This window comes from Suncus etruscus, chromosome 19 (assembly GCF_024139225.1).
Source record: "Suncus etruscus isolate mSunEtr1 chromosome 19, mSunEtr1.pri.cur, whole genome shotgun sequence".
Lineage (NCBI taxonomy): Eukaryota > Metazoa > Chordata > Mammalia > Eulipotyphla > Soricidae > Suncus > Suncus etruscus.
In genome coordinates this window covers 3,728,559-3,743,588 of record NC_064866.1, presented here as the reverse complement: position 1 = coordinate 3,743,588, position 15,030 = coordinate 3,728,559, and the positions used below count along the sequence as shown (strand labels likewise).

Below are 15,030 nucleotides of genomic sequence, written 5' to 3'. Positions count from 1 at the left end.
CTTCCTTCCTTCCTTCCTTCCTTCCTTCCTTCCTTCCTTCCTTCCTTCCTTCCTTCCTTCCTTCCTTCCTTCCTTCCAACAGGGCATTTTCGTAGGAGTCAAAATGAAAACATTATGAAGTCAGCTCTTTTTGATGCTCTTTGAGTAATCTCAAAAACGTTCCTATTAACCCTCAGTTGGTTCACTGCAAACTTATTATTCAGTTAGGCAAAAAAAAAAAAAAAAAAAAAAACCTCACATTTCTACAAATAGTAAATACACTGTGCTTGTAAAACAGTCACTTTACTTTCATGCTTGGATTGGTATTCATACATTTCTGCACTAGAAAAAGAAGTATTTGGGGGCCGGAGAGATAGCACAGCAGTAGGACATTTGCCTCGCATGCAGCCAATCCAGGACAAACAATGGTTCAAGTCCCAATTTCTGAGCAAAGAACCAGGAGTAACCCCTGAGCAATGCTGAGTGTGAGCCAAAACAAAACAAAACAAAACAAGAGTATTTTATGTATGCTTTTACTGTCATCTGATAGCTGGGTAGAAACAATTCAAAAATCAAATGTACTAAAGAGTTCATTAAAACCTTCTTTGAAAAGGACATTCTTAGGGATCAGAGAGAACTCAAGAGTCAAGGACATTGTGTTTTACATCTGCAAGAACCCGAGTTAGATCCCCAACATGAATGTCTCTCTTCACCCCCTAAATCCAAGCACTGACAGTTGTAGCTCTGGTAACCCCTAGCACCAATAGGACCAAGGAGCACTGCCTTGCTGCCCCAGGCATTTGAACCACCCAGTCCAGTTGGACTAGTATGACGGGGAGAGGCCGTAAGCTTTCCTGCATTGCAAAAAAAAGAAAAGAAAGCAACGTACACAGGTAGGAGAGTCATAGGCCCAATCACTAAGCATCATGATGGGTGTGGTTGAACAAATTACATTTTTAAAAAATGTAGATGACTCACTTTGAGAAGCTACTATTTTTTAATCATTAAACAATATATTTAATATCGTATAATATTTAATCATTAATTAATATAAATGCTTTAAAATGTTTTCTCTAAAATATACCAAGGTTGCACTTTGAAAAGATGTCTTGCTATCACCTTGACACTCCTTTCTAAAGTATGCTTGTTAAATAAGAGTTTCACTTTGCTAAATACCATCTATAATCATATTCCTAAATAACATGAATATTTAAAATAGCCCATAATTATGTAAATAGCACTATGAAGGATTTTATAAATTCCAGAGAACATTTTGATTCAGATGAACTCATACATTTTAATTTAAGAAAAAGCAGTTCTGTATTGAGATTGGAAATTTCAAATGAAATAGTTACCCATCTCCTTAAAGAATAGAGAACACCGAATTTTCACTCTCTACTGCCCCTAATACTGTTGGTTCTTGTGATTCATATCCACAATCTGGGTCAAAGATCAAAGCTGTAGCTCATTCACTTCTATGTATGAGTTCCATCACCACCATCATCCCACCCACAAAAGCCATCATCTACTAATAGCTGCTGTTTTTCTCCTGTTCTTTATTAATTTATTGAAAGTACCATTTCCCATAGTCAATTCTAATTTTTTTTATTTTTTATGGATAAGCTATGGACCAAGATATGAACCAGAATTCTTCAACGATAAAGCTAGCCTCAAGCTGACATCCAGTGGAGAAAAACAACTTGTTCATTTTCTATGGAATTTTAGGGAAACATCTCAAACCCATACTCTTCTCAAGTATTGTTTTCACTTACATTAAAAACTCAATTTCAATCCAATTTTCCCAAGAAAGCTAAATGCCTTCCTTCTGCCTTCGACAAAGCAAACTGTCTGCTGCCATATAAGCAAGGTTCCACTTATAAGAAGTGTTCGCCTGAACACTGCGATGGACTCAGAAACTATTAAATGAGAAGTTTACACACGAGCCAATATTTCTCCCTTTTGGGCACTAAACAAATGAGTGTTTAATGAAGAAGACATGGTGTGGTATGTCCAGACATGAAGTAGGATGAATCTCAAGAGCCCCTTATTTGAGTTCTGCTTATTCGTGTGTCAATAGGTATTGAGCATTGCTCAACACTAGACAGATTTATTAGACAGTAGCTAAAAAAGACAATCAGAGACATTTTCTAAGAACTCATGGTCCTAGAGATGAGACCATCAGTTTTTCTTTTTTTTTTTTTTTTTGATTTTTGGGCCACACCCGGTAATGCTCAGGGGTTACTCCTGGCTATGTGCTCAGAAGTTGCTCCTGGCTTGGGGGACCACATGGGACACCAGGGGATCGAACCGCAGTCCGTCCAAGGCTAGCGCAGGCAAGGCAGGCACCTTACCTTTAGCGCCACCGCCCAGCCCCGACCATCAGTTTTTCATGCTGTTTCTCTTCTGTGTTATTTATTATAAGAGGACAATAAAGCTATCTTATCTACTTTTCTATTTTCTGATGTTCCTAATGAGATATAATTGACTTATAACACTTCATAAATATTCATCTGGAATACAATGTGCTGAACTAATGAATTTATATATTGTGATGAGATTACCAAGAGTTAGCTAACACACATCTTTAGAAGGTCAAAGAAATTGGAGGTTGAAGATGATATCTAATTGTGGTTTGATTTGCAGTTAACTGATGATTAGTAGCATTGCCTATCTTTTTATATACTTATTGGCTATTTAAATGTCTCCAGTTTGGTTATTCTTTTGGCATTATTTGCTTTCTTGTGATTGGCTTGTATGAATTCTTAATGTATTTTTATATTAACCCCTTATTAAGCTTGTTATTTCCAAATATTTTCTTCTACTTAATAGGCTGCTTTTCAACAAAATCTTTTCTCTGTTGCATAGAGGCTCCCTAATGTAGTGGAGTCCCACTTGTTTGTTCCATGTTATGTGGCTTATGTTTTTTCATGCCTTTTTCAATATTAGTATTTTTATGGACAATAATGAAAAGTCAACAAAATAATCTTAAAAAAATTACTTTTATTGGGGCTGGAGAAATGGAATGCAAAGTAGGATACTGTCCTTGCATGCCGCTAACCCAGGTTTGATACCCCAGTATCCCATATGGTTCAAGAACCTGCAAGGAGTAATTCTTGAGCACAGGGCCACTTGGTGTGTCCACTCCTCAGTAAAAATCTCCTAACATTTTATCTCTTAGTCACACGTGGCTTTGCCCAGGGTTCCATACTAGTAGGATTTGGGGAATCATTTGGGATGCCAGGGATTGAACCCAGGTCAGCTGCCCATGAGGAAAGTTCCCTATCCACTGTGAAATCTCTCCAGTTCCTAAAAATGATTTTTTTAAAACTGATTAAATAGTTGATAAAAATTATTGCATGATTTTTTTCAATTCCCCATTCATTAGTATAAGGAGGTCTAAGGAGGACAAAATATTTTTCTTAATAAATAAAAACAAAATCTTCAATCTGTCAGAGCGCCTATTAAAATTAAGGAAAGTTAAATACTTCATATTTCCAGCTCATGAGTATATGCCACAATGGTCAGACATTTTAGGAGCTCATTTTTAAAAACCTCAAAACAAGAGACAGAAAACAGCTCCAAGGAACAGGGTAACACCCAGTAACCAAAACATTCCACTGCTTTGCTAAGTAGTCTCAGGGTACACCTTCCACTTATTTTAGAATATTTTTAGGCTGGGTCCTTCCTTCTTGACCTTCCTGATGTTAAGTAAGAAGAGAAACTATGATTCATGGGTATTTAAAAAAATAAGTAAGCTCAGTTTATGGCTTCCATATCTGAAAGAAACCTCAAAGGGCAGCCAGTTGGACTGTGCAGAGTAAGACAGAGCACAGCGCCTAGAAGAAAACTGCTTGGGGGAGAATCTTTGCTTGGGCTGCTGGCGACGTCACATGACCTCTCTGTGTTCTGGGTTTCTCAGCAGTACCAGAGAAATCATAATAAGTAAATTGAGGCTGTTTTGAAGTGGTCCCCATTTGCTTCTTATTGTATCCGTTGGTATTTTCCCCTCCCCAGGGGGAGGAGCTTGACATTTGGAATTGAATACATTGAAGGCAGGAGTATTGAGCGGGGGCGTCATCTTAGCTTGTGGTTCCATTTGTTGAAACCACCGGCTTGTGGGGTGAACAGCTCGTAGTGTCAATTTTCTTGCCTGCTACTTCCTCTATTTCTGTGTGGATTATTTGCTGAGAATTATCAATATACCATCTTCTCTCTTCTCCGTTACTCCCCGGATATGGGGTATAGGATATCTAGGATATCCCTTTCTCTTTTGGGAACTTTGGGACAACCAGAACTCAATCCAACTCCCAAAGAACCTCTATTCTCTCCCAATATTTACAAAATCATAATTGCCATGACAACTAAATAAAAACCAGCCGGTCCTCAAGAAAGGTAATTAATCTGCTCCCCTTTAAATTGCAACTATTAATCTTCCGGTAGGTATTTTTGTGAATTTGTTTGATTGTCACTTAACGTTATGAACCCATATTAGGAACTCAGATGTACCACTGGCTGCCACTAGCAGCTCTGGAGTGTTTTTTTACATCCCTGTCTATGTATATGTCCAGTTCAAACCAAGCAGGAGAACAGACACTGAAGGACAGAGGGGAACACGTTCTCAGCAAGAAGGGGGGCAGACTTGATGATATTTGGCTCTGATTCCATTTTGATCTCTTTTTTTTTTTTAATGTCCTGAAGGTAGCTTCTTTCATACTTGCGAGTGACCACATGGGATTTAAGAATGCTCTTGGGAGGTGCTGAGTACAACAGGTACAGTGCCTGCTCCTGACAGTGCTGTTAAACAACTCTGTCAGTCAGAGCCCCAACTTTCCTTAGCAGTAGCTGGAACACTTTTGACCAGAAGAACAAAAAATAAAAGTGGTCTCATTTATACCAAAAGAGAGAAAAGTTTGTGGTTGTCTGTGCCTATGGAAATGCTCTAGTTGCTTATAATGTAAGAACGATGACTTATTTTATTTCTCTTCCTGCTGAGGAGAACAAAAGAACTCGCTTATACTACCCAAATAAAGTTAAGCCTCCAAAGCTGCAGTCTTGCTCTCAACAATGTCCCTTAAGAGAAAGCATTTAGTGTTTTTATGAAATTTTACATTGCCAAAGCTTATGGAAAGCATTCGTTTTGAAGTGCAGAAAAGTACTGGGAGCACTGGAAGCTATGTGAGTCAGCATAGTAATAGAAATTCATTATTCTGAATAAAAATTCTTTCAGACAGTTATAAACACTTAGTCTAAAAATTCTAATGAAAAATTTTCGTGTTGTATTTAGAGACTCCAAGTAAGCGAAAATAAAACTTGGCCAGAGAAGCACAGAAATGAACTTCTAATCTTCCAAGAGACAAAGACTAATGAAATGATCCTTTCCAAGTTCTTTTCTAAAATAAGAGACTAGAACAATGAGCTTTACCTGTGAATCCCTGTGAACAGACACAACTGTAACGATTGACACCATCCAAGCAGATTCCGTTGACACAAGGGTTACTTGCGCAGTCATCAAAATTGATTTCACAATTAACACCTGCAAGGATGAAAACAAAGGGCGACTTGATTACTACAGAATGCCAATGATCTCTGCTTGCGGTTTCTGAGCGTCCAGCCAGTTCTGGACAGAATAAAGTAATCCCTCTCCAAGTACAATTTCCAGAGCATGTCAGGGGGATCATAATGTCCAAATACTTTTATTAATTAGACTAAGCCACTAATCGCCTTTTCACTGCTTTCTCATCGGGACAAATGTTGGCATTCAGACTAAAACATTTGTACTGATGTTACAGAAGCAATGGCGGTAGGACTGACTGGGCCTTTCTTGGCAGGAATCTCAGGACCAAGGTACAACTGCATCGTTCAGCTTCAAATATTCACAGTTAAAACCAAGCAACCCTTTCATTCAATGATGACTGATAGAAGAATCAACTTTGCAAGTGTATTACATCTCGACCTTACATGTATGATGATATATGTATGATCATATATGCACGATTGGTATGACTAAGTGAGAAGCACACAGAAATTACAGCTGGGGCATTAAGTACTGAGTTGTCTCCAGAAAAAGTAGTTGTGTGGTTGCATTTTGAATAGTAATAGTTTTTTTTTTAATATGTCACATTTTAATTTGGAAGAACAATAGACAGGGTCCGTGAGATGGTTTAAAAGACTGAAGTAGGGGCCGGAGAGATAGCATGGAGGTAAGGCGTTTGCCTCTCATGCAGGAGGTCATCGGTTCGAATCCCGGCGTCCCATATATGGTCCTCCCGTGCCTGCCAGGAGCAATTTCTGAGCCTGGAGCCAGGAATAACCCCTGAGCACTGCCAGTTGTGACCCAAAAACCACAAAAAAAAAAAAAAAAAAAAAAAAGACTGAAGTATATATTTTGTATGGGGATTTCAGTGTTTGAGCACCAGTTTACCATTAGGAGACGTTGAGATTTTAGCCAATCCTCCTGCTTTGGAAAGAAAGCAATGATTCTACCCCAAGTCTATGTTTTATTTGAACAAGAAACAATCCCCAATCCAACCTGGGCCAATGATATCTGTCTATGAATGTGTAATATGCAGTCTAGAACTACCTGCTTTCTGCTTATCTCTGCAAAATCTGACTGAATTTAAAAGATGCTTCTTTGTATTTTCATTACATTCTTTTGTAGCTCTTATTTTTCTTATTTTTAGTGAAGACTCTGAACCTATTAAATTCGCTTCTGTGAGACTTGAATCCCTGATAATCTTACCTGAAAACAGTTTCCCAAAGTTCAGCCATGAAAGGTTTCAGAAGTGATTTTGGGTAAGACAGTTCACTCTACGTGTCCCATGAGTGCTGAACTACAATTTTAAGTGGTAAAAATTATAGAGTATCCCCTCTTTTCATACATCCATCCAAACCCTAATGTCACACCTTAAATACATATTAAAAGTGGATCATGGGGTATTACTCCACAAGTCGAGGGGATGCCTAACAATGAGATGAATGAATTCTTTTAGTCAGGCTATTAATACATTCCAGGATTTTATCCACCCTAAATAGAAACATATTCCTCTGTGTCACCTGCATCTCTGTTCATCCAAACAGAGGCATGAACTGTGCTATTTCCTAAGAGATTCTGAACTTTCCCTCAACATGTTGCCTGCACACCACTCACATTTACTTCTTGCCATTCAAAATGACAGTTATTCTCACCTCTCCCTCTTTGCACTCCCTGGGGAAAACACCTGATCCATCCTACATCATGATATAATCCCAGAGAAAACAACACATGTGCCAAGCTACACTTGCCAGGTTTCCAGACTGTTCATTATGGCAAAACCTAACACAGCTCTACCATTTAAAGCCACCCCTTCAATTGCTTGTACATCTCTCAAATTTCTTTTCGAACTGCAATTTCTCATGTCTGGGACCAGAAGGAAGAAAATTGCTTTTGGAAGGTTTCACAAAGATCTATTCAGCCCTTTTAGCGAGTTATCTAAACGTGGAGAGGGGGAAGCATTTTCAACTGTGAAGGCATGGGATGTTTTTCATATGCTTGAGCAGCTAAAAAAGGACTTTGTTTTCAAACTTGGCATGTCTGAGGTCCTGGATGAAGACCAGGGCCTTTGACAACTTTGAAGAAATAGATTTGGAAATAAAAAGAAAATTTGGGTAGTTAACCACCTCCCCTACCTTTGCCCCCTACAAAGGCTATTTTCCTTAAATTGAAAATAGTTCTCAATCTATCACTCCACATATTGACAGATTCCCTTCTAGCAAAGGTACAAACTGGTTAATCTTCTACTAAAACATTTTCCTTTGATCTGAGACACAGTACTTCTCTGTCCGTTAATCACAGTGGTGACCGTAATTATTCCCCCGAATAATCTAGGCAGAATCTAGTAAAACCTGTAAAATGTGCTGCCTGAGAAAATTATTTAACATTCCCAAGCAAGGAATAACAGGCCTTTACAAAACCCTGTAGTTATTCACCCGGAGTAAGGGATATAACAATGAACTAAAATGGGAAATGGCAGTCTTGCATTCTAATTTGCGATGAATGTGGCAAGCTGCAAAGCTCTCCATTCCCTTAGGTCACTCTCTGCCACCCCTAAAAACTCAGGGCTCACCAAAAACAAAAGGAAAAATAAAGAGGTCACATTAAAGTTCCTGGGCTCTGAAACAGAAAAAAACTATTGAAAGGGCAAGAGAAGAGGAAGCGAGGGAGTGAGAAGACAGGCTAGATAGAAGGAGCAACTTCATTAATCTGAGCATTATAAAGATTCAAGAACAAAAGGCAATTAAAAGTCGGAGGGTTCTCAATTTTAAATACTGATTTTATTCTTTATATATTCCTTCTTATTTTAACAACACACACACACACACACACAATGATCATCACCATAAAGCTATTCTCTTATGTCCATTGGCTAGGGCCTTCTGCCTCTGAAATGGTATTTCTAAATTAGTATTATTTTTCAGGTATCTAAACTTATTATTACATAAGTACATGTCTATCACAGACATTCTTTGACATATGGGTAAGTTATTTTTAAGATCCTGTGAACACTCCAAGGCAACATTAGGAATAAAAGCTTACCAGAAGTGCCGGGCAGGCAGTTGCATTGGTAGCCATTCACCAGGTCAATGCAGCGACCGTCATTCAAGCAGGGGCTGCTGTAACATTCATCTATCTGGTCACTGCAGATAGCTCCCATGTACCCCGGGTTGCAGATGCAGGAATAGGAATCAATACCATCCTGGCACTGGCCATGGTGGCAGGGATCAGGATCACAATTGTCAATGTTTTCCTCACATAGCACACCAGTGAAGCCTTGGAAAGAAAATGAAAAAGTCTTAAAAGCCAGGCATATACTCCAAACTTCAACACAACTGAAACTACACCAATTATTCCACATATTCCAAGTCTTAAATAGTTCATACTGCAGGCAACGATCAGATGAAACTACACTGATTATAAAGCAAACCGAGAGAGTTCTTTCTAGATCTAATTCATAGAAGTCAAACCACCTTTATCTAAAAGATCAATGGCTCCATTGCAAAGCTTTGACTGTACCATTTCTTATTGGGTTTCTGTGGAGCATAAGTCTCAATATTCTTCCTTTATATGTTTACCTTTCTATTCCTTTCCACCCAAATCTAACATACAAGTTCTGCATACATGGTTCCATGTACCATACTTGCCCAATTCTGACCTTGGAGGATAGACAACACTCCTTTTGTCCTTTCAGCAATTGCCATTTGTACATATACGTTTTCAATGATTTCTGAATGTAGGGTTATGAAGATTTCAACGAGAAATAGAAACATAAAAGTTCTTTCCTTCAAAACTTAAGTCAACATTAGGGCTAAAGAGAGCTAAGTGGGATGAGCACATGCTTTGTATGCAAGACATGATGCTCTAGTTGATTTCCACATGGCATGTCTCCGCGAGAACCCAGAGAGCAACCCAGGAGTAGCCCCCGAGCATCGCAGGATAGTATGAAAGAAAAATTAACATTAGGTCTCTTTTAAAAAATTTCAGAGAGCCTACCCACAGCAGCCCCACACACCCTACTTTAAGCATAAGCTGAATATTCTTAATCTTTCTCCAGTGAAAGTTTATTATCTATGAACATAGTCTGGTCAGAGGAGGACAAAACCTGGAAGTTCTCCAACTAAAGATGCAAAGTTCATGGAAAAAAGGAAGTTAATAAAGATGTGCAAAAAAGTAACAACGAAGGTCTAAAGGCAACACAATAGAAGAACTGGTCCATAAAAATGAGTTGGGGGGCTGTGGGTTGAGAAGGAATATTGGAGCCATTGGGCGAGGGACATGAGCTGATTAGTGTTGTGTGATATTGGAATTACATGTACGATAAACCATTATTCACAGATTTATGAATCATAAACTCAATCAATAACAAAATAAAAAAGAAAGTTAAAGTATGTTATCAGATAGTCTTATCTAAATAGGCCGAATAAGTTTCAATATTCAAATGAAAGTGGAATATTGCCTATTTTTATTTATGTGACTTATTTATTCTCTATAATCAGAAAAAAAAAATCATGTATATGAGACTCAAAATTCTTTTCAAAGTACTGTTACCCTAAACAGACAACAGAGAAATTGGGAGGGAAATCACCTTTTTTTTTTATTAATTTTTTGTTTTGGTTTTTGGGTCACACCCAGTAACACTCAGCGGTTACTCCTGACTCTGTGCTCAGAAATTGCTCCTGGCAGGCATGGGAACCATATGGGATGCCATATGGGATTCGAGCTACCAACCATTCCTGGGTCGACTGCCTGCAAGGCAAACGCCCTACCGCTGTGCTATCCTCTGGCTCCAATTTCTAATGCTTCTTCCCATACTGGTCTGCAGAGAAGTCAATATAAAATAAGGGACTTTTGATTTAGACAAATCACATTTCTCAAATGAGAAATGTGGCTACAGATCAGAAATGCAAACTATTTGTAAATAGATTCTTTTTTAACTTTAGCAGCCAGAGTCAGGAAAGAGAACCAAATTTTCTCAGACAGAAATATCTTGCAGGTTCAGATATACCTAACACTCACAGCATGAGTCATTTTTCATGCAGAGAATCTTTGCACTTGCACACAATTGCCCTTAGATTTTGGGGCCTGTCTGTTCAATCATTTGCTCAAGAAACAGGGAGACCGGCCTCCTGCTGAGAAGGCCCAGTGAAAAATAGTTTTCAACTGGAATTTTTCCTTTTCCCAAAGGAGTTAAGTCAAAGACAGCTGTAAACTCACTGCTGCCAAAAATCTATCCCAGAGAAACATAGGAAACAAATGGAAATGTCCAGGCCAGAAAGATCACGGTGGTGGGGAGAAAGAAGCAGGCAGGCGTGATGCAAGTAAATAGTGCAAGAAGTAATAAAACAGCAAGCTGGAAGTTCTCTCTGAAGAAAGCAGCCCTTTTAGCGGAATGTCCTGACAGGTTCACTAAAAGAGGTTAATCTCCAATTTATTTCAAATGTACCTATTAGGGAAACTTAAAAATGAGAAAAATCTTACCGGTGGCACACTGACATTCATAGCCATTTGGGTGATCAATGCATTTAGCCCCGTTCAGACATGGAGTACTGGAGCAGTCATCGATATCAATCTGGCAAACTGGCCCCGTGAAACCTTAAAAGAACCCAAGTCAAAAATTTTAAATTTTAGCCTTCTTTCTTTCTTTACTATGAAATGGTACTGATGAAAGATGGGTGAAAGTACTGGCAAGGCTCATATCAGGTCAGCAAATGTTTGATTATTCTCCACAACAGGGAACTGAGAGGAGGTAAAGTTTGGGGTATCAAAGGCACCAGACAGACTCTCTCACTGCTTCTCTCCATCACAGACCTCACTTCTAATTCAAGCAGGGACTGACTGGTTACAGACAGAGCCCTCCAACAAATGAGTGTAATAGCTCTTCAGGGGGGCTGTGAGTGCCTCACTGAAGAAACAGGGAGAGGCTAAAGCTCATAGAAGAAAATTTGGCTTTTCCTCAGCATGTTCCTTGGAAAATACTGACTCGCTCTATCTGTTTCTGGACTGCTGCGTAAAATACTCATCTAAAAATATTCATCTCACAGAAGGATTTCAAGAATATGACCCATGGGGGAAAAAATAACATCCCAAACAGTCTACAACTAAGGCTTCTGTGAGGTATGAACTTTCTGAAATATATACACAGACAGAGAGGCCAGGGGGTCATTCAGAAGAGACATGGACTGCTGACCACAGAGGAATTGGAAAATATACTTAGCCGAAACAAATTTCTTGCTTCCACACCCAGGCTGCTTCTCTCCCAAAGTGCTCATCTTAATGACTTCCTCATGTGGAGCCCACACACACGCATACACTCCTTCTCGTCCCTTCCTATGGTCATTCAGTTTTGTGCTTTCAAAGAAAACAGGGCCGCGGTTGGCACTTACCAGGAGGACACAGACACTGGAAGCGATTGACCTTGTCTACACACTGCCCGTTGTTTACACAAGGGTTGCTTTGACATTCATTGATCTCCAGTTCACAATGCACACCGTTAAAACCTGAACAAAAAAATGGACCACACAGGAGGTTGAGAGAGAGAGAAAGGCTTGTCTAGCCACAAGAGTAAATTCTGCAAAAAGAGTTCTATCTTCTATGAACATGAAAATGTCGGCAGAGGCCCAAAGGATTCTACCATGATGAAACAGGATCATTACTGGTATCAGCAGATAGAACTCTGGTGCTATCTATGTTACTGAAAAGGGGGAAGAGGTTGCTTCCACAGACCCTGGCACGACTTAACATGCCAGCGAAGACGTTCTCACATTATCTGAGCAGATCAGGCTCTGGACCATGCCAGCAGGCACTCGGGATCCCCACATCACATACTAATGACCTAGTTGAATCAGAGATATTGGTGCATGAGTCAGAATCCAGCTTGGGTCAAGTCTTTTACCCCAAGATGAGAGTAACAAGTCTTCTTAAACAAGGGAAAGTGGCCAATTTCAGCAATCAAAAATTGGTCTCGAAGCCCAAAACATAACAAACTATATGCACATCTCTATAGATAAAGGACAAGTCCTGGTACAATTATAGGTAAAATTCATTTCTATAAGATGGCATGACATTACTTCTTGCAATATGTCAGGGCATTAGGAAAACTTGCTACTTAAACAATTCTCAGGACAAAACTATGGGCAAAATTTTATGACAAATCCATTATATTTTTTAAATAAGTTACTTTATTTAAAGATCGTGTATCACATAGTTGATTAAAAAATCTATATTAAACACTAATAATATTAAATGATAATAAAAGCATATCACTCTAAATTTTTTTTTTTTTGGTGTTTGGGTCACACCCGGCAGTGCTCAGGGGCTACTCCTGGCTGTGCTCAGAAATCGCTCCTGGCAGGTTCAGGGGACCATATGGGATGCTGGGATTCGAACCACTGTCCTTCTGCAGGCAAGGCAAATGCCTTACTTCCACGCTATCTCTCCAGCCCCTAAATTTTTCTCTTACATGTACTGAATTTTGATAAATGAAATGATTTAGTTTGTTCCCAAAAATTCCAGCCTTGCCTTCCTAACATTAAGACGGCCTATGGCCAGAAACGTGTCATTACCTGGAATTAAAACTGGACAGCACAAATAGAATTATCATACTGTAATAAATTCTTCACCTAAAAGAAGCATGGTGCTTCTGCTCCTGCCTGCACACAACCATGACACAATGTACCTGGCATGCAAAGACATGTAAAGCCTCCGATCTTATCCAGACACGTGGCATCGTTCTGGCAAGGGTCCGAATGGCACTCGTTGATGTCCGTATCACACCGTGGCCCTGTATAGCCCTTCAGACATGCACAGTAGAAAGAGCCATCTGTGTTCACACACTTTCCTGCATGCTCACAAGGATTGCTGTTGGCTGAAAACACAAAATCAATGATCATGGAGTTTACACAAATGTAGACGGCAAAAGTGGAGTTTACTGTTACAGAAATGGAATGACCTGGTTTATCATTTTCTTCATGGTCTCAGGGATATGTGGGGGTCAGGGGCACAAGGTTTGCCTGCACATGGACACATTCTTTTCTGTTGTTTGTTTTTTTGTTTTTGGGTCACACCTGGCAGTGCTCAGGGATTACTCCTGGCTCTGTGCTCAGAAATCGCTCCTGGCAAGCACAGGGGACCATATGGGATGCCGGGATTCAAACCACCATCCCTTTCTGGATCGACTGCTTGTAAAGCAAAAGCCCTACTGCTGTACTATCTTTCCGGTCCCTCACATGGACAAATTCAATCTCTAGTATCAAGAGGCCCCTGAATACTGCCAACTGCAGCCCTGGTGAGCCCGAGCACTGCGCCACCCAGTATACTCCAGGTGACTACCAGTACCGTTGGATCCCAGATATCCAAGCAGCAAGATATTTGGCCCAGTTGGCTGAGTATAAGTGGAAGTGACTCCAGACCCTCAGGGACACTTTCTAGGAGGTGTTTCCAAAAAATGAAATAAATAAATATTTGGGCAGGGAGTGTGGCTCAAGTGGTAGAGCAATTTCAAGTGGCTTGCAATTATAAATCCCTGAGTTTGCTCCCCAGTACCATGTGACCTTTTCATACCAGGCACTATCACAAGTGGACCCCCAATAACAAAATAAGCAACCAAGACTTGGACAAACTCAATGCTTCTATATCTGCTGTTCTTTGGTTTGAACTGTCACTCAGGCAGGGCTTTAGGTGAAGAGTCAAGTACCACTCAATTATATATTCCAATTCTCCAAATAAACGTACTGTGATGCTGAACATTAGTTTTCACAGGAGGGAGGGAACAGGACAGACTTGGGGTTAGAATGAAACGTGTCCCTAGGATAAAATTGGCTTCCACTTAGATACTTTCTGAGCTCAGCTAACACCAAGAGGAATAGGAAAGGCTTACCCATGGCACATTCATCCACATCTTCTGTACAATCAGCCCCTTTGTAGCCTTGGGGACAGGTGCAAATATATTGCCCATTCAGAGGGTTGGTGTCACAGAGTGCCCCCTTGTGGCAAGGATTGCTGATACACGCATCATTCAGATGACATAGGAGACCTGTCAGAGGGAGAGTGATGAGTGCAGTTAGAGAAATAACTACATTGAGAACTATCATAACAATGGGAATGAATGAGAGAAATAGAAAGCCTGTCTAGAGTACAGGCGGGGGTGGGGAGGGGAAGAGGGAGATTTGGGACATTGGGGATGGAAATGTTGCACTGCTGATGGAGGGTGTTCTTTTCATGACCGAAACCCAACTGCAATCATATTTGTAATCAGGTGTTTAAATGAAGATATTAATTAAAGAAAAGAACAAAGAGAAAAACATTCCATACTATAAGAAATATCTCTTAGTGGCAAAGGAAAAAAAAGAAAACCTATGATCAGCTCATCAAAATCCAGTATGTGAATTCATAGGTTACTTTCCCCTTGCAGCAAGCTACAAATTAAGGGGCCTCTACAGTTAACCCTCCAGCTCTGTCCCTTCTCAAAGGTTAAGGTCACTGTCAGGATAAAAATGAGAGAGTTAGCTAAGGAAGAAAGA

At 39.8% G+C, this 15,030-nt stretch overlaps 1 protein-coding gene across 1 annotated transcript in view; it reads right to left on the bottom strand.

The window, feature by feature from the left end:
• The window catches only part of NOTCH2 (notch receptor 2), a 166,006-nt gene that overhangs the window by 35,011 nt on the left and 115,965 nt on the right, over positions 1 to 15,030 (bottom strand). Inside the window, exons 7-12 of the mRNA XM_049765971.1 lie at positions 14,388 to 14,543; positions 13,188 to 13,376; positions 11,896 to 12,009; positions 10,991 to 11,104; positions 8,552 to 8,785; positions 5,402 to 5,512 (exon numbers count right to left, since the gene is read on the bottom strand). Coding sequence (XP_049621928.1) covers positions 5,402 to 5,512; positions 8,552 to 8,785; positions 10,991 to 11,104; positions 11,896 to 12,009; positions 13,188 to 13,376; positions 14,388 to 14,543 — 918 coding nt within the window. The remainder of the gene's footprint in view (positions 1 to 5,401; positions 5,513 to 8,551; positions 8,786 to 10,990; positions 11,105 to 11,895; positions 12,010 to 13,187; positions 13,377 to 14,387; positions 14,544 to 15,030) is intronic.